Source organism: Triticum dicoccoides, chromosome 2A (genome assembly GCF_002162155.2).
Source record: "Triticum dicoccoides isolate Atlit2015 ecotype Zavitan chromosome 2A, WEW_v2.0, whole genome shotgun sequence".
Lineage (NCBI taxonomy): Eukaryota > Viridiplantae > Streptophyta > Magnoliopsida > Poales > Poaceae > Triticum > Triticum dicoccoides.
In genome coordinates, this window is record NC_041382.1 from 506,563,023 (window position 1) to 506,586,672 (window position 23,650).

At 46.4% G+C, this 23,650-nt stretch overlaps 3 protein-coding genes across 3 annotated transcripts; 1 reads left to right on the forward strand and 2 right to left on the reverse strand.

Moving 5' to 3' along the window:
- Positions 1-5,960: 5,960 nt before the first annotated feature.
- On the reverse strand, positions 5,961-7,715 carry LOC119355049 (putative protein TPRXL). Its single transcript, XM_037621831.1, has one exon. The coding sequence runs from the start codon at positions 7,440-7,442 to the stop codon at positions 6,318-6,320; it is 1,125 nt and encodes a 374-aa protein (XP_037477728.1). The 5' UTR covers positions 7,443-7,715; the 3' UTR covers positions 5,961-6,317.
- A 4,204-nt stretch (positions 7,716-11,919) lies between these two features.
- Positions 11,920-20,439, reverse strand: LOC119355050. Its single transcript, XM_037621832.1, has 10 exons — positions 20,107-20,439; positions 19,942-20,011; positions 19,722-19,846; positions 19,235-19,343; positions 19,101-19,164; positions 18,914-18,969; positions 18,342-18,449; positions 13,455-13,604; positions 12,493-12,663; positions 11,920-12,331 (listed from the first exon to the last, which is right to left on the reverse strand). The coding sequence occupies exons 1-10, from the start codon at positions 20,358-20,360 to the stop codon at positions 12,098-12,100; spliced, it is 1,341 nt and encodes a 446-aa protein (XP_037477729.1). The 5' UTR covers positions 20,361-20,439; the 3' UTR covers positions 11,920-12,097.
- A 114-nt stretch (positions 20,440-20,553) lies between these two features.
- On the forward strand, positions 20,554-22,199 carry LOC119355051 (UPF0496 protein At3g19330-like). The gene has a single exon (XM_037621834.1). The coding sequence runs from the start codon at positions 20,752-20,754 to the stop codon at positions 22,009-22,011; it is 1,260 nt and encodes a 419-aa protein (XP_037477731.1). The 5' UTR covers positions 20,554-20,751; the 3' UTR covers positions 22,012-22,199.
- Positions 22,200-23,650: the final 1,451 nt, after the last annotated feature.

The window sequence follows — 23,650 nt, forward strand, 5'->3', positions numbered from 1 at the left end:
GAATTTTAATTCATGTATGGCTCTCTCAAAAGGTGTGTACAGCAAGGATGATTGTGGCATACTAAGACACAAAGACACAAATAATACAAGACGCTTCAAGCAAAACACATATCATGTTGGTGAATAAAAATATAGCTCCAAGTAAATTACCGATGGAAGTGGACGAAAGAGGGGATGCCTTCTGGGGCATTCCCAAGCTTTGACTTTTTGGTGTCCTTGTATTATATTAGGGGTGCCATGGGTATCCCCAAGCTTAGGCTCTTGCCACTCCTTGTTCCATGATCCATCAAAAGAATTCACCCAAAACTTGAAAACTTCACAACACAAAACTCAAAATAGAAAACTCGTGAGCTCCGTTAGCGAAAGAAAACAAAAGACCACTTCAAGTTACTATAATGAACTCATTCTTAATTTATATTGGTGTTAAACCTACTGTATTCCAACTTCTATATGGATTATAAACTATTTTACTAGCCATAGATTCATCAAAATAAGCAAACAACACACGAAAAAGAGAATCTGTCAAAAACAGAACAGTCTGTAGTAATCTGTAGCTAGCGCAAGATCTGGAACCCCAAAAATTCTAAAATAAATTTTGGACGTGGGGAATTTATCTATTAATCATATGAAAAAATAATTAACTAAATAGCCCTCTTCAAAGAAAAATGACAGCAGTTCTCGTGAGCGCTAAAGTTTCTGTTTTTTACAGCAAGTTCAACAAGACTTCCCCAAGTCTTCCCAACGGTTCTACTTGGCACAAACACTAATTAAACACAAAAAACACAACCAAAACAGAGGCTAAATAATTTATTTATTACTAAACAGGAGCAAAAAGCAAGGAATAAAAATAAAATTGCGTTGCCTCCCAACAAGCGCTATCGTTTAACGCCCCTAGCTAGGCATAAAAGCGAGGATAGATCTAGGTATTGCCATCTTTGGTAGGCAATTCTTCGATGAGGCATCTATTTCCCTTAGGAATTTCTTTATTTCTAGTGATTATTAAACTTTTAGGCACAAGATCGAAAAATTCATTTGTAGCAATTGGTTCCTTAATGATATCAAAAAGATTGGGATGAATACTTATAGATTTAAGATCCGCAGTTTCCTTAGATGGTTCACCCATATTTTTAGGAACATACATAAGCTTGGAAATTTTAGTAGGAGGACTTGGAGTATTCTTTACGGAAGATAAAGCGGTTCCCAAGTTTGTAATGATACCCTCAAGTTTATAAATTCTAGTAGAATCTAAGTTCATCTTCTCATTAACTATGGGTTCCTTTTCCTTAATATTTTTCAAAGTCATTCCTACCTTAGATCCATATTGAGTAATTTGATTGTGGATCTTTTTATCTAGATTTTCAATTGATTCAATAGTAGCAACTTTATTTTCAATAATTTCAAGTCTTTGCATAACATGCTCCAAAGCTAACATGGTTCCATTAACCAAAAGAGGTAGTGAGCCAAATAAATTTAGCATAGCATTATAAGAATCAAAAGTATGGCTACCCAAGAAGTTCCCTCCGGTAATGGTATCGAGGATATATCTATACCAAGGATTAACACCTACATAAAAATTGCGGAGAAGAACTAAGGTAGATTGCTTCCTGGTAGATCTATTTTGAGCATTGCAAATTCTATACCAAGCATCTTTTAGATTTTCTCCCTCCCTTTGTTTAAAATTTAGAACTTCACTCTCGGGAGACAACGGAGAAGATATGAGACTAGTCATGACGACAAGCAAACAAACTAGCACACAAGAAAACAAGAGCAAACGGGCAAAAGAGGCAAATAGAGAGAGAGGATAGAGAGAGAGAGGGGGCGAATAAAATGGCAAGGGTGAATTGGGGGAGAGGAAAACGAGAGGCAAATGGCAAATAATGTAATGCGAGAGATAGGTATTGTGATGGGTACTTGGTATATTGACTTTTTGCGTAGACTCCCCGGCAACAGCGCCAAAAATCCTTCTTGCTACGTCTTGAGCTTGCTTGGTTTTCCCTGAAGAGGAAGGAATGATGCAGCATTGTAGCGTAAGTATTTCCCTCAGTTTTTGAGAACCAAGGTATCAATCCAGTAGGAGGCCACGCTCAAGTCCCTCGTACCTGCACAAAGCGATAGCTACTCGCAACCAACGCGATTAGGGGTTGTCAATCCCTTCACGGTCACTTACAAGAGTGAGATCTGATAGATATAATATTTTTGGTATTTTTGATATAAAGATGCAAAGTAAAAAGTAAAAGCAAAGTAAAAAAGCAAAGCAAGATTAAAGTAATGGAGATTGATATGATGAGAATAGACCCGGGGGCCATAGGTTTCACTAGTGGCTTCTCTCAAGAGCATAAATATTCTATGATGGGTGAACAAATTACTGTTGAGCAATTGACAGAATTGAGCATAGTTATGAGAATATCTAGGCATGATCATGTATATAGGCATCACGTCCGTGACAAGTAGATCGAAACGATTCTGCATCTACTACTATTACTCCACTCATCGACCGCTATCCAGCATGCATCTAGAGTATTAAGTTAAAAATAGAGTAATGCCTTAAGCAAGATGGCATGATGTAGAGAGATAAATTCATGCAATATGAAATAAACCCCATCTTGTTATCCTCGATGGCAACGATACAATACGTGCCTTGCTGCCCCTTCTGTCACTAGGTAAGGACACCGCAAGATCGAACCCAAAGCTAAGCACTTCTCCCATGGAAAGAACTACCAATCTAGTTGGCCAAACCAAACGGATAATTCGAAAAGACTTGCAAAGATAACCAATCATACATAAAAGAATTCAGAGAAGATTCAAATATTATTCATAGATAGACTTGATCATAAACCCACAATTCATCGGTCTCAACAAACACACCGCAAAAAGAAGATTACATCGAATAGATCTCCACAAGAGAGGGGGAGAACTTTGTATTGAGATTCAAAGAGAGAGAAGAAGCCATCTAGCTACTAACTATGGACCCGAAGGTCTGAGGTAAACTACTCACACTTCATCGGAGAGGCTATGATGATGTAGAAGCCCTCCGTGATGATGGCCCTCTTCCGACGGAGCTCCGGAATAGGCCCCAAGATGGGATCTCGTGGATACAGAAAGTTGCGATGGTGGAATTAGGTTTTTGGCTCCTGTTCTGATCGTTTGGGGGTACGTAGGTATATATAGGAGGAAGGAGTACGTCGGTGGAGCACCGAGGGGCCCACAAGGCAGGGGGCGTGCCCTAGGGGGGGCGCCCCCCACCCTCGTGACCTCCTCTTTGACTCCCTGAAGTAGGGTCCAAGTCTCCTGGATCACGTTCGGTGAGAAAATCACGTTCCCGAAGATTTTATTCCGTTTGGACTCCATTTGATATTCTATTTCTCCGAAACACTGAAATAGGCAAAAAAACAGCAATTCTGGGCTGGGCCTCCGGTTAATAGGTTAGTCCCAAAAATAATATAAAAGTGGAAAATAAAGCCCAATATAGTCCAAAACAGTAGATAATATAGCATGGAGCAATCAAAAATTATAGATACGTTGGAGACGTATCAGTGACGGTGATGGTGAAGTGATCCACGCAGGGCTTCGCCTTCGCCTAAGCACTACGACAATATGACTGGAGGAGTAAACTGTGGATGGGGGCACCGCACACGGCTCACAGATGTTTGTGTGTCCTCTAGGCGCCCCCTCCCTACATATATATATATTGGTTTGAGGGGGGGGGGAAGAGGCAGCCAGGGGGTGCCCAAGTAGGCCGAGTCCTACTTGGGCTCCCACCCCAATTCGCCCCCCTTCCTTGTTTTGGCACTAGGAGAAGGAAGGAGGAGGTGGCACCCCCCCCCCTTTCCTTTCTTCCTTGAGAAGGGGGAGGAAAGAGGGGCTAGCCCTCCTCCCTTGCCTTCCCTAGGGCTGGCCGACCTGATGGAGGGGCGCACCAGCCCCCTGTGGGCTGGTCTGTCCCTCCCTAGGCCCATTAAGCCCATATAGTTGGTCGGGGGTTGCCCGGAACCCCTTCCGGTGACCCGATTCGTACCCGGTACCCCCGGAACACTTCCGGTGTCCAAATACTATCGTCCTATATATGAATCTTTACATCTCGACCATTTTGAGACTCCTCGTCATGTCTGTGATCTCATCCGGGACTCCGAACAACATTCGGTCACCAAATCACATAACTCATATAATACAAATTATCATCGAACGTTAAGCGTGCGGACCCTACGGGTTCGAGAACTATGTAGACATCGCCGAGACACCTCTCCGGTCAATAACCAACAGCGGAACCTGGATGCTCATATTGGTTCCTACATATTCTATGAAGATCTTTATCGGTCAAACCGTAATGACAACATACGTTATTCCCTTTGTCATCGGTATGTTACTTGACCGAGATTCGATCATCGCTATCTTCATACCCAGTTTAATATCGTTACCGGCAAGTCTCTTTACTCGTTCCGTAATGCATCATCCCGCAACTAACTCATTAGTCACATTGCTTGCAAGGCTTATCATGATGTGCATTACCGAGAGGGCTCAGAGATACCTCTCCGATACTCGGAGTGACAAATCCTACTCTCGATCTATGCCAACCCAACAAACACCTTCGGAGATACCTGTAGAGCATCTTTATAATCACCCAGTTACGTTGTGACATTTGATAGCACACAAGGTATTCCTCCGGTATCAGGGAGTTGCATAATCTCATAGTCGAAGGAATACGTATTTGACATGAAGAAAGCAATAGCAGTAAAACTGACCGATCAACATGCTAAGCTAACGGATGGGTCTTGTCCATCACATCATTTTCCTAATGATGTGATCCCGTTCATCAAATGACAACACATGTCTATGGCTAGGGAACTTAACCATCTTTGATTAACGAGCTAGTCTAGTAGAGGCTTAATAGGGACACGGTGTTTTGTTTATGTATCCACACATCTATCAAGTTTCCGGTTTATACAATTCTAGCATGAATAATAAACATTTATCATGATATAAGGAAATATAAAATAGCAACTTTATTATTGCCTCTAGGGCATATTTCCTTCAGTGCCCTCATAAAGGAGCAAACTCGGGCGGTATGTGCCCCTTGCATATTATCCCCAAAGAGAAGGAGGCTGGTGGCGGTTCAGACAGCTCTGGCAGTGAGCAGACCCGGCTCGATTCATATTGCTTCTTTGACCGCTACTTCCGTGATGAAGATGGCGATGTCTAGGGCAGCCGTAGGTGAACTTTCTCGATATCTCTAGTTTTTAGAAAATTAAAATTTCTTGCTAGTTCGATGGAATGTATGAGGAGACCCTATGCTATATGTGATCTAAGTGCAACTCTAACCGATCCTTTATAACCGGTTAGAGGAGTAAAACCTGGACCTAGCAGATTCCTTATCCTCTGTAAGGGAGTGAAATTGGTCTTGCTCTAGTGGCAAAGAATTGGTGAATTATTTACTCCAATGTCGTTGAATGAAATGTGTTTGCAAATGGGAATTTTATTTTATTCCACTAAGTTTAGGGGATCGGCTAGAAATGGTCAAAACTAAGTGGAGTAAATTTACTCCGCCGTTTTACTCCTCTATTTATAAGGGATCGGTTAGAGTTGCTCTAAATGAGCTCGATAGTTCAAACCTTTAGAACATGCCAATTCTTGATAGTTTGATGGAATGTAGATGAATCCCCTCCGCTATATGTGATCTAAATGAACTACGTGTGTTTATTTTTACGCTGCGTGTGTTTATTTTACATTGCATGTTTATTTATATCGTTGCGTGTGTTCGTTTTACATTCCATGAGAGTGTATGAATTTAAGGATTTGCTATGAGGAAGACGGTTGTAGACTTGGACATTTGAGATTTGAGGGGCGACTCACTTTTGACGGGTACGGTTGTAGATGCTTTAACAGGTCACCCGTAGTATAGTGTGGTCGCAGCATCATGAAAACTGAATCAAGGCACACAAGAACAAGGAGTACTACATAACTGATGAACAAATTGCCAAATTTCTCCTTTTCAATTCAATGCCCATGTCCCGTCTCCAACACAGCACACGAATGAATTCAACATAAAACATCTCTATTTCCACCACACCACAGGAGAAAATCTCGAATTGGAACAGAATTACAAAATGAAAGGCGAGCTAGAGCTTAATCTGCGGCCCATATCCCATCCTTCCCCCTAGGAGCAGTTTCTCAGGACTCGAATGGACATATACCAGAACCAAGAACAGCAGTAATTTTCATACTAGTAGAAGCAGTAGTAGTATAGTTCGAGAAGAAGAGCGATGATTTGATAACCGGCCATTGATCGCGGAGTGCGCAGCTGCAACAATCCAAAGACGAGGCTAACTCGTCGCCACCGCCGATCCACCTGCCGTCGCGGATGCCGACATGATGGTTTTGCTGGACGTGGAGCTCGTCGGCCTCAGCGCCCTCATGGGGCTCGCCAGCGCCCACGCCCAGCCCCGGTGGCTCCGCGTGCCAGAAACCCTCGTGTTGCCGCCGGCGCTGGCGCTGCTCCCGCCACTGGGCGCGGAGAGCCAGTAGGAGGATGAGGCCGGGGGCGCGGCGCCGATGCCGCCGAAGAACCCGGCGCACTTGATCCTGTGCTGCTGCGTGTACTCGTAATCCTCGTCGCCGTCGCCGGCGTCGCGGGCGCCGCCAAGGTGGCCGAGCGCGCTTCCCTTGGGCTTGGGCTCGCGGTGGGACTCGACGCGCCGGAGCGCGCAGTCGCCGAAGCCGGTGGAGAGGCGCTCCAAGAAGTCCCCCGAGAAGCTGCGGCTGCCGCAGCCCACGGAGCGCGACCGCGCCACCTTTCTCCCGAACGACGAGGACGACGACCCCTCGCTGCGGCGGCCCGGGCTCTCAGGCTCCTCTATCGCCTCCAGCCTCCGCCCCAGCGACGCCGACGTCGCCGAAGCCACCGACACCGACTTCCTCCTCGCGGACGCGGCGCCCTCCCCACTGGCCAGAGACGACGACCCGCTCCGGTGGCCGCTGGAGGAGGAGGAGGGGTAGAGGAAAGACCAGAAGCTCTTCTTGCGGGGGCCGTCAGAGGTGATCCCGGACGACAGCTGCGGCTCTTCCGGCCGCGGCGCCACGGACTTGCTCCTCCTGAGCCCGCTGGCCACCGGGGCGGGCGCCGAGGAAGATGTCTTGCCCTTGTGCGGCGGGATCGCCATGGCAGAGGCGGTGGAAGGATAAAGATTTTCGGTGGCGAGCCTGTTGGGCGGAGGGGTGGTCGGCGTGACGGAGGAAGGCGGCGGGTGGAAGGGGCTGGACTTGGAGGAGGAGACCAGCATGCCAAGCTTCTCCTGCAGGCAGAAGGCGCAGATGCCACTGCCGGCAGCCACCCCCGCGGCCGCCGCGGCGCCGGGCGGGTAGGGGTGCTCGCTGCAGTAGGCCACTTCTTGATCCACCGCAACCGCCGCCGCCGGGGCCGCCACCGTCTCCGCCGCTTTCTCCTCCATGCCCGCCCTCCTCACCTCCTGTGCTACGATCTTGGTAATGCTGTGCCGGATCTTGTCTCAGTTGCTCTCCTGATGCCGATCTGCCGCGGCGGCCGGGCCGAAGGTGGAGGCGCGCGGACGGGAGCGGGGAGCTTGGGGGACGGAGAGGGGCACGAGCGCGCAAGCGGATGCGGATGCGGTGGCAGAGGAGAGCATGGATGGGAGTGGCAGGGGGCGGCGTGGGGGTGCGCCTTATTTTAGCGCCACTCCCGCCTGCGTCTTTTTGTCCGGTTCGCGCGGCCCTAGCCGTGACAAGGCTCGGTCATCGCACCGCACGTAGAAGAAGGAAAAAAAACAAGGGCTCGGTCAGGGCGGGCACGTGGGGGTGGGCAACCCTCTGCGACCGCGCGCGTGGCTCCACTCCACTTGATGCGCGCTCTGCCTCTCTCCACTGGTAACAACGGGTCTTAAGCAGAGTGTCAAGTAAAAACAACTCGGAATTACTGGTGCCGTGCCACTGGGACGAGACGAGACCATGCGTGATTGCACGTGCGATGTAGCAGTACATCTATCCTGCGATAGGTTGATGAAAATTACTACTGGATAATCGTGGTGCGCAGTGGGAAAAGGGTTTACGTTACGCTTCCCGCCAAAACATATTACACGGCACGCGATGCCGAATCAGGAGCCGCGCCTCTGTTCCATTGACATTGTTCATTCATCGGTGTCGTCGTCGGTCGATGCCCTTGCCTGTTTTAACCGGCAGTGATTGCTACACGTACGATGGTCATGGTTCTTGTCCGACGTGTGTCCGTTCCATGATTCCGTTTTCTAGCGCGACAGACGGGGCCGGACGTGTTTCCCCTGTTCCAAGAGAATGTACAGCCAGCTACAGAGCTACTCCACCATCACCATGGTAGATCCAGCACAAACTCAGCAGCGTCCCATGCCTGCTGTTTGCGAGCAGTGATCAGAGCACGACGGACGGCACATGACATGAGGCCTGTACACTGTAGTAGTTTTGTTCTTAACTCTCTCCACATCACAGCTGGAGCTGGTGATGGTATATAACACGCAACAGCCGGCCATGTTGCTGCTGTGAGTGAGGAGTGGATCGATGAACCATGTGCCAGCATGAGCATCCGAGGTCACTTTCACTGGCTTCATTTAGAAATCTCGAGCTCAAGAGTATACTACCTGATCTCCGTAACAGACGGCAATACGTTGTGACAGAGGGGCGGCTTCCTCTGATCAAGCAGATGATCTGGAATGGAAACGTCTAGTCTACTATCCTTGGTCAAACATACGCGCCTGAAGAATCTCCAGCTCGGGGGAGGGCTTTATCTCTCGGTAGCACCAGGGTGGCAGATCGATCCCATGATTTTGGTACTAGCCTACTAGAGCGCTCGTTAACATGTTCGTTCAGCCTTGCGTGGATGGGCATGGACGACGATGTGCTGCTGGAGGCCGCGAGTAATTTGCGGTCGGCATGCCTTCCCGCAACCGCAAATCCATGCCATGGGCACGACGCGCGCACATGGCTCCGCACGGCGTCCATCCATGCTCCGCCCGTTCGCATCAAATGCACCTGTACCTTGCACACATCGCCTGCATTTTATTTTTATACCGAGGATGAGGAAGGGTGCTACGCGCGGATCTGATTGAAGCGGCCCATGGCTCCATGCACATCGGGGGAGGCACCCGTCTGATGGACTTGTCGTTACCGCCGGGGGGGCACCTCCACTACCTGCTGCCGCGGCGGCACCGCACCGGCGTACTAGTACGTGCGTGCGGTGGTGCCGGCACTCATCATGCCCGCTGGGCTTGGGCTTGCACTTGCACGCGTGCGGTGGTGCCGTGCGTCCACTCTTCCCGGTGCCGGTGCGGTCAGCTCCTGCAAACATTTTGGTGGATCTTGGCAGGGATCGTGCATGCACGGCTCCGCTCCAGGTGACAACAGCGTAAAAGTAAGCAGCAGGAGTGCAGGATGGCAGGTGGCAATTTGAATTCAATTCAATTCAATCCAGTGGTCTGCTCTGACATATGGATAACCATCAATCATAACCTTGATAACCCGCCTGCTTTCGTTTGAGCACGGCCAATGGTTGTGTTGTAAACGGCATCTACAGCTGACTAGGCAAATTTAGCCCCTCAAATGTCACGGACGCGTCCTATTAGTGTTTGGGCGATTCAGATTCGCTGACTCGCCGTGGCAAAGGTAGCGAAGCTACTGTACCGCTACCTTTGCCCGGTCTCGTTCGTCGGATTGAAAAGTGGCGGATCAGATCGGATGCTAGTGTGACCAACAGTGATTTGTGTGAACAGTTGTTTATGTGAACAGTAATCAGAACAGTGATTTGGCTAATCTCAGCCTTCGATTCTTGATCCTACGGCAAAGTCAGCGGGGACTTGCTGTGCCTAAGTCAGCGAATCCGAATCCGTGTTTGGGTGTGTTTGTTTTTAAGCCTCTGTGTTGTTCATGCATGCAGCCATACGTCCACTTTTCTCCCTGTATATCTGGTCATATGCATCTTACCGATGAGATGGAGAGAGAAAGAAAAAAAGAATTTAAAAAATGTAGCATAGTGAGCGGACACGCCCAGTCATCACATATCCTCTCATGTATCGGCTGGGTAGGAAGGTAAAATATTTATTCTATGGAGAGCCATAACCCGAACAGGACCATTGTTCAAGTTGTTATTTTTTTGAGGAAAAAGTTGCTATATTTTACTATGGACATTTGATAGGATTTAAAACGCCAGCACAAGTAGGTAGCTTAAATTGGAAAGTATATCTGCAGCTGTGATGATTTTTTTAATGTTATTTGACACGTCAACCGAAAGGTTTTTCGATGATTAATTCCACCCTAAGTGAGGTTTCCCACTTGATATGTACACTTAAATTATTATTAAATCTGCTTCCAATTTACTACTACCCATCTCTCAGTTTACAGGACGTGCGCGTGCCCCTAAATCGTCAATTTGACCAACCTAATACAAGTCATATATTACAAAAAATATATCAATATAAACTTTAGATGTTCTATTTTCAAACCGTATAATTTTTATGTTATATGTTATATAGTTTATATTAAGGTGATAAAATTGATAACTTAGGTATACGCGTAGGACTTGTTAACCGAAACGTCAATTTGTAGTAGTATGCATAGCACCGCTATAAATTTGATTTTTCAATGGGTAATCTTGTCTCATCTATCATTGATTGAAGAAGGATTGCAACTGAACCGTATCACTGACATTTCTCAGTTGCTGATCCTTTTGCTGTTTATGTGGATTCCTAGTATCTGTTGATATAACTGCGCTATGAACTAGTGTGAGTTCGCCCTTACATGTACCATCCCCCATTCCCACCAATTGCCCCAGCAAAAAATAAAAATAAAACTACCAAGCGCGTACTGAAATATGCAACTATTTCGGGAGAAGGTGCAGGTACTACTGATTTTTTTTTTCACTGGTCAATACGTCTGTTGTCACAAGAGACTTAAATCTTACAAGCACAATAATGCTCTTATACTTTATACACGGACATGATATCTAACACTTTTTTTAGGGAAGACCTGCTATCTACCACTTGACCACTGAACTTTCTAGCTGCGTGTTTAGTGAAAATAATACAAATAATATAACACTGGTATCATTTTTATGCCAAATCTACTAACATTCAGCAACTCCTATTCAGTAACGTTTTTTTTACATCAACAAATTAGAGGTGGCATCTAACACAAAGCAGGTCTGTTCAGTCTAGTTCGATAGTTATCTCGCAACAAATATATTCCCAGTATTGCACGGTGTAAATCTCTGATCATATTCATTTTCTCTGATCATATTTGTTTTCATTTTCATTTTCAAATCTCTGATCATACTCAAATCAAGAGCTCACACTCAACGAGGATAAATGTAACTCAATGATCTTATGAACCTACAACATTTACAATCATTATTGCAAGCCAAAAATAAGATCTAATGAGTCAGGAAAGTATTCTTGCCTTTGCCACTGTGGTAAGGTGACTTCTTCGCCAGCGCTTCTATAGGTACATTGAGCTGCGTAGCCTTCCTGTGCATGAGGTAGCGCAGTGCTCCAGTCGGCATTCTTGCCAACCATCCGTTAGCACAACAGAGCTTAATGCATTTTTGAAACAAGAGTACAAAACACACCACACATACTAAGAATGATAACCACAGATAATACACACGTCAGGCAGTATATCGCGGCACAGAAACATGCATTTGTGCATGTGCAATTGCTACAAATAAAATAAATAACAATACAACTAGATCATTTCGTAACAATTAGCGGCTCAGCACAAGCATAATGTATACTCCCTCCGTCCGAAAATACTTGTCATCAAAATGGATAAAAAAGGATGTATCTAGAACTAAAATACATCTAGATACATCTCCCTTTATCCATTTTGATGACAAGTATTTCCAGACGGAGGGAGTATATAACATTGAAATTTCTTTTAATTCATCTTCAATGTTCTTATAATACTCCTGCATGCCCCTCATATTTGATTTCCCTGGACAGTATGAATCTCGGCAATTAAAATATAGCCCTGACATGCGATCCAAAATTTCCATTACTCATAATTCGTCAGTAGTCAGTAAACCCCGCAGTTCTACACTGTTATTTACATCCCCAAGCATTGTGGGTGGTCATGAACGAAGTAGTTTGGGGCCAGAATTTGAAGCTACCCATGAAACAATTACATCCACAAGTGCATTGACATCCTCGGGTACTTGTGTTCGCAGAACGCCAGAGTCAGTGCCAAAAGTGGTACCTACCTCCTTAGCAACAGCCTCCCATGGTGTGCCTGTTGTGAGATTTGCCAGGAGTTCACCTCCACGGCTCACTGCATCAGCCATTCCTGGTGGAACGTCAGGAAGTACCTGAACCAACAACACACAATTACTTTGCTGAAACCAGAGCAACAACTCATACAACGACTTCTAATCTTCAGCAGAACTATTAATATTTCGTCTAGCATATATGGCTTTGTCGAGGAGTCCAAAACAGTACTTGTATGAATCCCGACAGAGAAAAAAAGCACCTGTTGCAATGGAAGGCCATGATCCCCAGGAAGTGAGCGAATCGACATATCAAGCTGTGAGCTAATGGCAGATTCAGAGCTTAGCACTTGTGCAATGATAGAGGTTTCATCAATTTGGTCATCTTCGAACTTTACTAGGAGATTTCGAGATATTCCGTAGTAGGATTTTATCTGTCCAAAAAAGTGGTGAATCAGCAAGTATATAGCAGTTGTAAAATGACGAGTTCAAACATCTACGTACAACATATCATGTACTCCCTCCGTCTGAAAATACTTGTCATCAAAATGGATAAAAAGGGATGTATCTAGAACTAAAATACATCTAGATACATCCCCTTTTATTCATTTTGATGACAACTATTTCCGGACAGAGGGAGTAGTTTACTAAAAGTAAAATTCGAAGTTTCAGAATTAACAAAATGTCCAACTCAAACTTGTGGATATTGTATACTCCCTCCGTCCGGAAATACTTGTCATAGAAATGGATACAAATGGGTGTATCTAAAACTAAAATACATCTAGATACATCCATTCTTTGGACAAGTATTTCCGGACGGAGGGAGTATTAGACAAATGCTAAAATTAGGACCATCATTTTGGAGAATTGTTGATTCCTTGTAAAAGTTTCTGGACACCATATATGTGGCCTACATTGTACATTGTTGTAAACAAAACTTCTTCTGCTTACTGCTAAGATAATAAAATTAATGTTTTGTCAGATAATTCACAATTGCAAATCGACAGCTACTGATAAGGATGCCTCCAGTGTCATACAACAACGGAGACATTATGAAATAATGTTAGCAAATTTCATCTCTACGTGATGTAATTTATGTATTTCTATGAAGTATAAAGTTAATAAAAAGCATCATGTTAGAAGGGACTTACTATATACTTTTCACTACCTAACCTAAATTTAATGCAAACAGTTCAAATGCTATAACAGAAGAGTTTGAACATACCAGCCGGCGTGTCTCCTCTGGTTTTGGGATGAAGTCTTCTCGGCCCTTTACCAAGTCCATATACAGTGGAGGAAGTTGTTGAATTAAGGGAAGAAGTTGCTTAACAACAGGAGGGCCTAGATTCTCAATTTGCTTAATAGCCGCTTCAGCCTGTTTGTAAGAATTATGATCAATTTAGCTCAAATGTTTAGAAAGGGGGAATGACATGATATCTACCCAACTATTCTTAATGTGAAAAAGCAGCATGTGTTGTGTATTTGGGAGTGTGGCACTAACAAAAATATTTAAGAAAATAGCTCAAATGATACATACACCATCATGCTTATTATAATATTCTTGATTCCTTGTTAATTGTTTAGACTTCCTGTGTTAGCATATGCTATTCTTGTACTTCCTTAGTACGATGGCCTTCACGGTACGGAAGAAAAGTTTGCTTTCCTCAAAACAAATATACAACAACAACAAAGCCTTTAGTCCCAAACAAGTTGGGGTAGGCTAGAGGTGAAACCCATAAGATCTCGCGACCAACTCATGGCTCTGGCACATGGATAGCAAGCTTCCACGCACCCCTATCCATAGCTAGTTCTTTGGTGATACTCCAAACCTTCAAGTCTCTCTTAACGGACTCCTCCCATGTCAAATTCGGTCTACCCCGCCCTCTCTTGACATTCTCCGCACGCTTTAGCCGTCCGCTATGCACTGGAGCTTCTGGAGGCCTGCGCTGAATATGCCCAGACCATCTCGACGATGTTGGCAAGCTTCTCTTCAATTGGTGTTACCCCAACTCTATCTCGTATATCATCAATTGGTGTCACATCTTCACCAATACCCCCATGCTCCTGTAGCATTGACCACAAATATCAAAAGGTAAGGTGTCCTTCTGAGGTACCACCTGCCCATCACGTCTAACCTCCTCCTCACGCCTAGTAGTACTGAACCCACACATCATGTACTCGGTTTTAGTTCTACTAAGCCTAAACCCTTTCGATTCCAAGGTTTGTCTCCACAACTTAACTTCCTATTTACCCCCGTCCGACTATCGTCAACTAGCACCACATCGTCCGCAAACAGCATACACCATGGGATATCTCCTTGTATATCCCTTGTGACCTCATCCATCACCAAGGCAAAAAGATAAGGGCTCAAAGCTGACACCTGATGCAGTCCTATCTTAATCGGGAAGTCATCAGTGTCGACATCACTTGTTCGAACACTTGTCACAACATAGTCGTACATGTCCTTGATGAGGGCAATGTACTTTGCTGGGACTTTGTGTTTCTCCAAGGCCCACCACATGACATTCCACGGTATCTTATCATAGGCCTTCTCCAAGTCAATGAACATCATATGCAAGTCCTTCTTTTGCTCCCTGTATCTTTCCATAAGTTGTCGTACCAAGAAAATGGCTTCCATGGTCGACCTCCCAGGCATGAAACCAAACTGATTTTTGGTCACGCTTGTCATTCTTCTTAAGCGGTGCTCAATGACTCTCTCCCATAGCTTCATTGTATGGCTCATCAGCTTAATTCCACGGTAATTAGTACAACTCTGAACATCTCCCTTGTTCTTGAAGATTGGTACTCCCTCCGTCCGGAAATACCTGTCCTAAAAATGGATAAAATGGATGTATCTATAACTAAAATAAGTCTAGATACAACCATTTCTAGGACAAGTATTTCCGGACGGAGGGAGTACTAATATACTCAGTTTCCATTCTTCTGGCATCTTGTTTGCCCGAAAAATGAGGTTGAAAAGCTTGGTTAGCCATACTATCGCTATGGCACCGAGGCCTCTCCACACCTCAATGGGGATACAATCAGGGCCCATCGCCTTGCCTCATTTCATCCTTTTTAAAGCCTCCATGACCTCAGACTCCCGGATTCGCCGCACAAAACGCATGCTGGTCTCATCAAAGGAGTCGTCCAGTTCAATGGTAGAACTCTCATTCTCCCCATTGAACAGCTTGTCGTAGTACTCCCGCCATCTATGCTTAATCTCCTCGTCCTTCACCAAGAGTTGGTCTGCTCCGTCCTTGATGCATTTGATTTGGCCAATATCCCTCGTCTTCCTATCTCGGATCTTGGCCATCTTATAGATATCCCTTTCGCCTTCCTCCGTGCCTAACCGTTGGTAGAGGTCCTCATATGCCCGACCCTTGCTTCACTGACAGCTCGCCTTGTGGCCTTCTTCGCTATCTTGTACTTCTCTATGTTGTCTGCACTCCTATCCAGGTATAGGCATCTGAAGCAATCTTTCTTCTCTTTAATCGCCTTCTGGACATCATCATTCCACCACCAGGTATCCTTACCTTCGCTTCTCCTTCCCCTGGACACTCCAAACTCCTCCGAGGCCACCTTACGAATGCAAGTTGCCATCTTCATCCACACATTGTCCGCATCCCCTCCTTCCTCCCAAGGGCCCTCCTTAATGACCCTCTCCTTGAACGCCTGAGCTACCTCCCTCTTGAGCTTCCACCACTTCGTTCTAGCGACTTTGGCACACTTATCTTGCTGGACACGAGTCCGAAAGCGGAAATCAGTAACCACCAGAACACTCTCCAGGTATCACCTTACAGTCTAGGCACGCACGCCTATCTTCTCTTCTCGAGAGGATGAAATCGATCTGGCTAGAGTGTTGGCCACTACTAAAAGTCACCAGATGTGATTCTCTCTTTCTAAAGAGGGTGTTAGCTACAATCATGTCGTAGGCTAGAGCAAAGCTTAAGACATCTCCTTCTTGATTCATGATGCCATAGCCAAAACCCCCATGCGCCCCTTCAAAACCTGTGTTAGATGAACCCACGTGGCCATTGAGGTCTCCTCCTATGAAGAGCTTCTCGCCAATTGGTACACTCCTAACCATGTCTTCCAGGCCTTCTCAGAACTCCCTCTCGGTGTTCTCATTGTGGCCTACTTGCAGGGCATACGCGCTGATAACATTGAGAACTAAGTCCCCAACTATTGACCAGGATAATCCGGTCCCCGCGTCTCTTGACGTCTACCACTCCATACTTGAGGCTCTTGTTGATCAAGATGCCTACGCCATTTCTGTTTGCAGCGGTCCCCGTGTACCACAACTTGAAGCTGGTATCCTCCACCTCCTTCGCCTTCTGTCCCCTCCATTTGGTTTCTTGGACGCAAAGGATATCAACACCTCTCCTCACCACTGCATCAACTAGCTCCCGAAGCTTCCCTGTCAGAGACCCTACGTTCCATCTACCTAAGCGAATCCTCCTAGGCTCGGCTAGCTTCCTTACCCTTCGCACTCGTCGAGTCAAATGCAAAGACTCTTGCTCATTTTCCACTACATCCGGGCGCCGATGTAGCGCGCCACTGAGGATGCCACGACCCGATCCTCGCTCACTTGCCACCGTATCCGGATCAAGATATGGCACGCCACCAGGGGGTGACGGCCCGGCCCTTGCCCATTTGCCACCACATCCGGGTTCCGATGTGGCACGTCGCTGAGAGGGTTACGCCCCAACGAAAATCTTTTGGGTTTCATCTCCATAAAAGTGGCTGAGTTTTTACGTTGGCTTGCCAAGCCTATCACAACCCTCCTCCTTTACCCGGGCTTGGGACCGGCTATGTTGAGTTTTTCCTCAAAACAAATATAAGGTCATCATAAGTCCAGAATATAGGAGACTGTTGTACTAAAAGTTGTGAAATACATAAAACCATATAACATCCCAAAATTATCTATTCTATAAACTTGGGGTATGTTTTATTTTTGGGGGCTCTGTTCTCTGCAGAAATGTCACATTAATTGAAAAAAAGGAAAAAAAAATAGAAGCCATCCATCTGGTGGGACCAAGTCACAATGGTGTAGATTTGCAGAAAAATAAATCAGAAAGTTATCCCATAATTCAGAAGTATTCAGAACTGATACGTATAAGAGAGTAAATTCCAGTTTGAACCACATTTTTTGCACCGTGACAGTTTGAACCAGATTTATTTTTTATGACACACTGAACCAGATTTAAAACTAAGCCTATGTCGTCTCAACATAGCCGTTCTCATGCCCGGGTAAAGGAGGAGGGTTGCGTTAGGCTTGGCGAGCCAACGTCAAAACTCATGCGAAAATTCCAGTTCGAACCAGAGAGTAAATTCCAGATTTAAAAGCCAAAATTCCAGTTTGAACCAGCTTTAGCATATGATTGCCATGTCAAAAGATTTGCTTTACTTGCCAGGCAACTCAGGCCTACTATGCAGTGAGTCGGCATCCATTTGTCAACGTGGGCATCATGTACGATGCAGCTTTTGACAAAATGTGTTAATGTGGAATTTGCATCTAATCAACTCTTTGAATTTGCATTTAATCAACTCTTCAATAAAACAATGTTCAAGCACCACTTCATGTTGGGTGATGTGGCATCTTAGTCGCTGCCACATCGGCCTGCATGTGGGCTCGGTATTTGAGATTTTTGGTGCTTAAATCTCGTTCAATGTGTCACAAAAAATATATCTGATTCAAACTCCTACAGGGCGGAAACTATGTGGTTCAGAGTCAAATTTACTCAAAAGATAAAAATGCAGTGGTATGCGGCCAGGATGAAGCTGGATGAATCAATATATGCAAACTCTATGTATATATGGTAGTATATGTGTCGGATGAAAGTCACGCACACTTGCAAGCCATGCATGTATACACATACAAGAAAGTATTTTGCTTAAATAGCTGCTTATATCAAGAAACAACTACTTAAAAAGGTCCATGGAGCTTGTTCACATGAGATGCCGATGTAACATAGGCAGTGGGTCTCCAAAACAATACAGTGATGACGAGGTGGCAACTGACAGTGTAAACATGGAAATAAAACAGTGCATTGTATGTAATTCCATAGACATACATGAAAAGATTGACTTGAAAAACAGGAACACGTCATACCCCAAAACGAATTGTTGGAGATGATGTCAGCTGGGATAATATTGGGCCAAAACTCTGTGCCATGGGAACGATTACAGGTGAAAATAATGGAATCGCCAGGCTTGCCTCCTGTAAATGAATAATAGCAATATTACAGGCAGTTAGTCTTTTTATTTGAGTGGCACGATTTTACAGAATGACAGATTGAGAAGAACAAAAACACTTGGCACCACCTTCGTTGATTTTAAGTAGGAATACGAGATTCCATCGAACGTGAAGTGGTTTGTAGCATTAAGATTTTCATGCCATGTTCAAGTAACTCATCACATACTAAACATCTGATATGCAACGTTCTCACTTAAGTTTGGCATTTGTATCTCTTGATGGATGACTAGCCAGTAGAAAATAGGCAGGACAATGTTGTCAAGTAAAATGACTAAATCTGGAGTATCTGCGTAACTTATGAATAGTTTCAAACTATTCCCAAAAAAAAAGGAGTTCAGGTCGGATGTCTATGGCCCTACACTCTAAACTTATGGAGATTTCATAGAAGGACGGGTAGACTGAAAAAACTATGTGTCATATTAACACACCTTGTTATTGAATGACATCAGTATGTTTCCACTTCGCTGCACAGCATATCTTGATCCTGGAACAGGAAGGAGCGTAAGCCACATAATGGACAATTAGTTGAAGGGAATGAGAGGTCACGGTTGAATGAGTGTTACTTCATAGACAATCATCAGATTAATTGAAGTTCAATCCATGCTAGACTCTTACCAATCAGAAGATGGATGACGGATCCCAGCGAGTGTCCAACACCAAATGTGGGAAGGTCATTTACCTGAATAAAATTTCACATGCTTAGAATGGTGGACAAAACCTTGCGTTGATAGTTGAAGTGTACTACTTACAGGTTCTACCAAGTTTCTCAAGCACCTGTCAAACTTAAATTGAACTTGGTCTGCGATGAAGAAATGATCGAAGCCACTAGCATATGGTGTAGCAATCACCAAAGCTCCCCTGAATTTGAAACTGGTAAATCAGCATTTGTAGAAGTGGGATACCAAGCCAAGAGAAAGTATACAGGAAACAATAACTGCTGATGTAGGATATCAAGAGCTCAATGTAGAATATCAAGAGAACGTATACAGCAAACTGAAAGTATATAGCTAGTACTAGAGGCAGTTCAGAATTACACCATGACATGAGGTAACTGGAGTTCAACGTCTTATGAGATTGTCGCCTCCTCGGTGTATTTCAAACATGAAAATGCATATTTATTGTGGAACTAGAGGATACTGAGTATTTACTAATTAAATGTCGCTCTGCATTCAAAAGTACAACTAAGAATCTCATTAATTCATTCGTTAAACAGAGTAACATTGCTTATGAACGTACTTGTCTGCGAGACGCTCGAGGAAGTAGCGGTACGTGACCTGTGGCGCGGCCCCGACGAAAATCCCACCAATGAAATGAACGACAAACGAGGGCTCCGAGGACTTGGGCCTCAACACCCACGCCCCCTGCAAGCAATCACCAGGGATCAACCCAATCCAACTAAACACAGGCAGAAGGCAGTCGCAATTCGCAATAGAGGTGAGAGCCTACCGAAAGGTACCTCGATTTCGGTCCAATCTCCGGTGGAGCTCCAACCCTGGTTGGACTGCTTCGCCGCCTCCGTGATCACCCTGCGCGCCAGCCGCCGCAGCAGCGAAATGTTACTAGACTAGGAAGAGAGTCCGTGGTGAAGAGATAGGAACGACGGGAATTATCGACCACCTACTTCTCGATCTGGGAGTAGAGCTGTATCGATCCGTCGGAAGGAGCCGTGGGAGCCGGAGCCGGAGCCGCCGCGCCGCGGGCCCCCTCCCGATCGTCAGACGCGCAGCAGGAGATGGCGTTCCTCCTCCTCCCACCTGTCGCCGCGACCCTACTTCCGGACCCCCTGGCCCTGAAGGGGCACGCGGAGGAGGAGGAGGCGGCGGAGCTGCGTAGCTGCACGGCGGACGGAGGCCGCGGAGACGCCGCCCTTATCATCTCTCGCGCTCGTCTTCTCCGATTCTCCCTCGCACTGTCACACCCAGGTACACACACAAGAGAATTCTGCACGGGACTGCTGTTCCGTCCCCGCTTCAACTACCGCGAGTGCGCGGCTATCACGCGGCCCACGCCCGCAACCGGCGAAGCATGAGAGCCGCACGATGCCGCACAAGACCACGAGCGCCGGCCGTTGGATATATCGGTCAAACGTCTTCGTGCCCGTTGGGCGTTGGCCGTTGGCTTACGACGCACACCAGTGGGCAGTACTCGAGTACTCCTCCACCTCCGGCCCCCACGCGCTTATAACTTGCTTGCTTGCTTGCCTCGTTTCTGCTCGTTGCTTGCGCTCCCTGCGCACCGACGAGTCGAGAGTAGCAGCGCATCAGCGATGCGGCCGTGGGAGCGCCAGGACCGGGACACGGACGACGGGGAGGAAGACGACGAGGCTGCCTGCTCCAACGCGGGCGCTAACACCAGTAGTGCGAATGCGAGCACGAGCTCGAGCACCGCTCCTAGCAGCGGCGGGAGGAGGACCGGCGGTGGTGCGGCGGCGGCGGGCGGGTGGGGGAGCAGCCCCGCGTCGGGGGCGACCATCAACCTCAGCCAGGAGTACACGCTCGCCATCCAGACCAGCTCCTACAACGAGATCTGGGGCAAGATCCACGTGGTCGTGGACGGCCAACGGGTTGACGGCGGCGACCAAGACGAGGACGAGGAGGACAGGAGCACCCTCGCCGGCGTGCTCCGTCCGGAGGACGCGGTGGTGGAGCGCGCGCTCGGGGACGCGCCGGACACCGAGCTCACCCGCCTCGCCGCGGACTACCTCCGCAGCACGCACAACGCGTCGCTGCACTGCCTCCTCCTCCGCCGGGCGCTGCGCCGCGCGCGGGCGCTGTACGGGCCCATCGCGGACGTCCTCGCGCTGATCCCGCACGCCACGCCGCTCGCCGTGCCGCATTGCGACTGCGCGTTCGACGCCTTCCTCCTGTTCGACAAAATACCCAACCCGTTCCTGCCCCCCGCGGCCAGCTTCCAGGGCATGCATCGGAGCTTTGCTGGCCTCAAAACCCATCTCGACCTCCGCCTCCTCAAGGCCCGGCGGAGGCGCCGGCTGCTGCGGTGCGCGACGCGCGGGTCTGGCATCTGCCTCATCGGCTGCGCGACGGGGGCTGCGATCGCCGGTCTCGTGATCGCCACCCACGCCGTTACCGCGTTGTTGGCCGCGGCTCCTGCCTGCGCAGCGTGGTGTGGCTCCTGCTGCTCAACCCCCGCTTGGATGAAACGCCTGCAGCAACACATGGACCGGCTTGACGCCGCGGCCAGGGGCGCCTATGTGCTCAACAATGACGTGGACACCATTGAACGGCTGGTGGGCAGGCTCCACGCCACTGTCGAGAGTGACAAGATCTTGGTAAGGCTAGGGCTTGAGCGCGGGAGGGGGCAGCACCACACCATCGAAGAGGTGGTGCGGCAGCTCCGGAAGAACCATCCTAGCCTGCTACGCCAGCTCGCCGACCTCGAGGAACACATCTGTCTCTACTTTGCAGCCGTTAACCGTGCACGGCTGTTCCTTGTGCACCACCTCAATGCCCAGTCTGATCCCAACCTCAATGCCCAGTCTGATCCCAACGCTGAGTTGCCTCTCTAGTGATTTACTGATTTATTAGTCAACAACAGTTCACAATTCAAGAGTAGTTTCATTTTTCATGTCGGTGACCTTGTAAGGTGCCAAGTGAATTAATTATACTGCAGCCACTCTGCTGCGATTTTTTTTGTTCCAAGCAAGGTATTACGCATTCATTGTCTATTGCTTGACATAATTTGTTAGCAAATTTACTCAGTTTAACACTAGTTTTTTAGATGAAAGGCACTCAGTGCCTGACTTAAACAACCTTACACGTAGCCATATTTTTACTTTCACAATCATTACTACAGTGGGATAGTAAATCTATGATTCTGAATTCACTGTGCTCGTTCTAGTCTTTAATCTGTAAAGTTGAACTCCTGCTGTTAGAGAATCATGATGCTTAAAGTTAATTACTTACGGAAAACTTTGGGAAGTTCTATTTTGGCCAGTAATTGATATCTTTCTCTGATCAAAATTGTATTGATTTGGAATTAGAACGGTTGCTTGCATACCACAGTTAAAGATACACAAGAAGCAATGTGTTGCGTGCAACTACTTGCAGCTGCCACAAAATACTTTAATCTTGATGCTGAAACGTGAAATTCAACATCGATAATTGTGGGAAGTTTATTATGGAAAACTCAAGGCCGCTTAGTATTCTAACGAATCGCCTGAGATCATTCTTACAAAGATTGTTTTAACCGATAAAGGTTTGGTCCAAGTTCGATATTACTTTATTTTTCACACATGTATCCTGTTGTTTCTTTCTTTCTGGCAGGCACACCTGATTCTAGAAGACTATACGCATGTTGCGAGATACTAGAAGCTGTCCTGTATGCTTGCAAAGAGGGGCTGGAGATTGCTATACAGAAAAGTACGTTGCCCATTCAAGTTGAGGTGAATTCTGCCACTGCGGCAATGTTCTTAAAAAGTGAAGTGGATGATAGATCAAGGTTCGCGTTCCTCGTGCGCCGCGATGTTAACAAGTTACTTAGAAGCAATAATTCTTGTATTACTCATGTATCTAATACTCAGAATTTAGCTAGTATCTCTTTGGCAATTTTTGCTAGAGACGGCAGTAGAACAATGACCTGGGTTGGGTCTGGACCACCGGAGGTCCTTCAGGCTGCTGCAATTGATTGTAAGGATACTACTATTGAGTAATACAAGTTCTTTCCCGCAAAAAACACACACCTGATTCTATAAACAACAGGAAGGACTTATGCTGATATGGTTCCAAATGATGCTTCGATGGATTTGACAGCAAAACATGGCCTTGGAAAGAGCAGTATGCTATGTTTATAATTGATACTCAAAGTGTTATCTCCGTGATTATCTACAAGTCTTGTAATGATTTAAAGGTTGAACGCTATTACTTGCTGCTTAGTTAGAACAGCAGACTTCTCTAATTGCTACCAAAATAAACTGAGGGGAGTAGAAATGTTATGTTCTTGTGTCCCAAACTCTGATGATACAATGTTCATTTCCATGTACAAGTAGGTTTATCTTTCGGCTCATTGGAGATTGGCAGCTGGAGCACAATGTTGTTTTGGTATTCATTTGAGTTGCGTCTCCAAAGATAAGATTTACACTTGGAATTTGCATGTCATTGATTATGAATGATAAATCGTAACCAGATACTACTCCCTCGTCACAACAT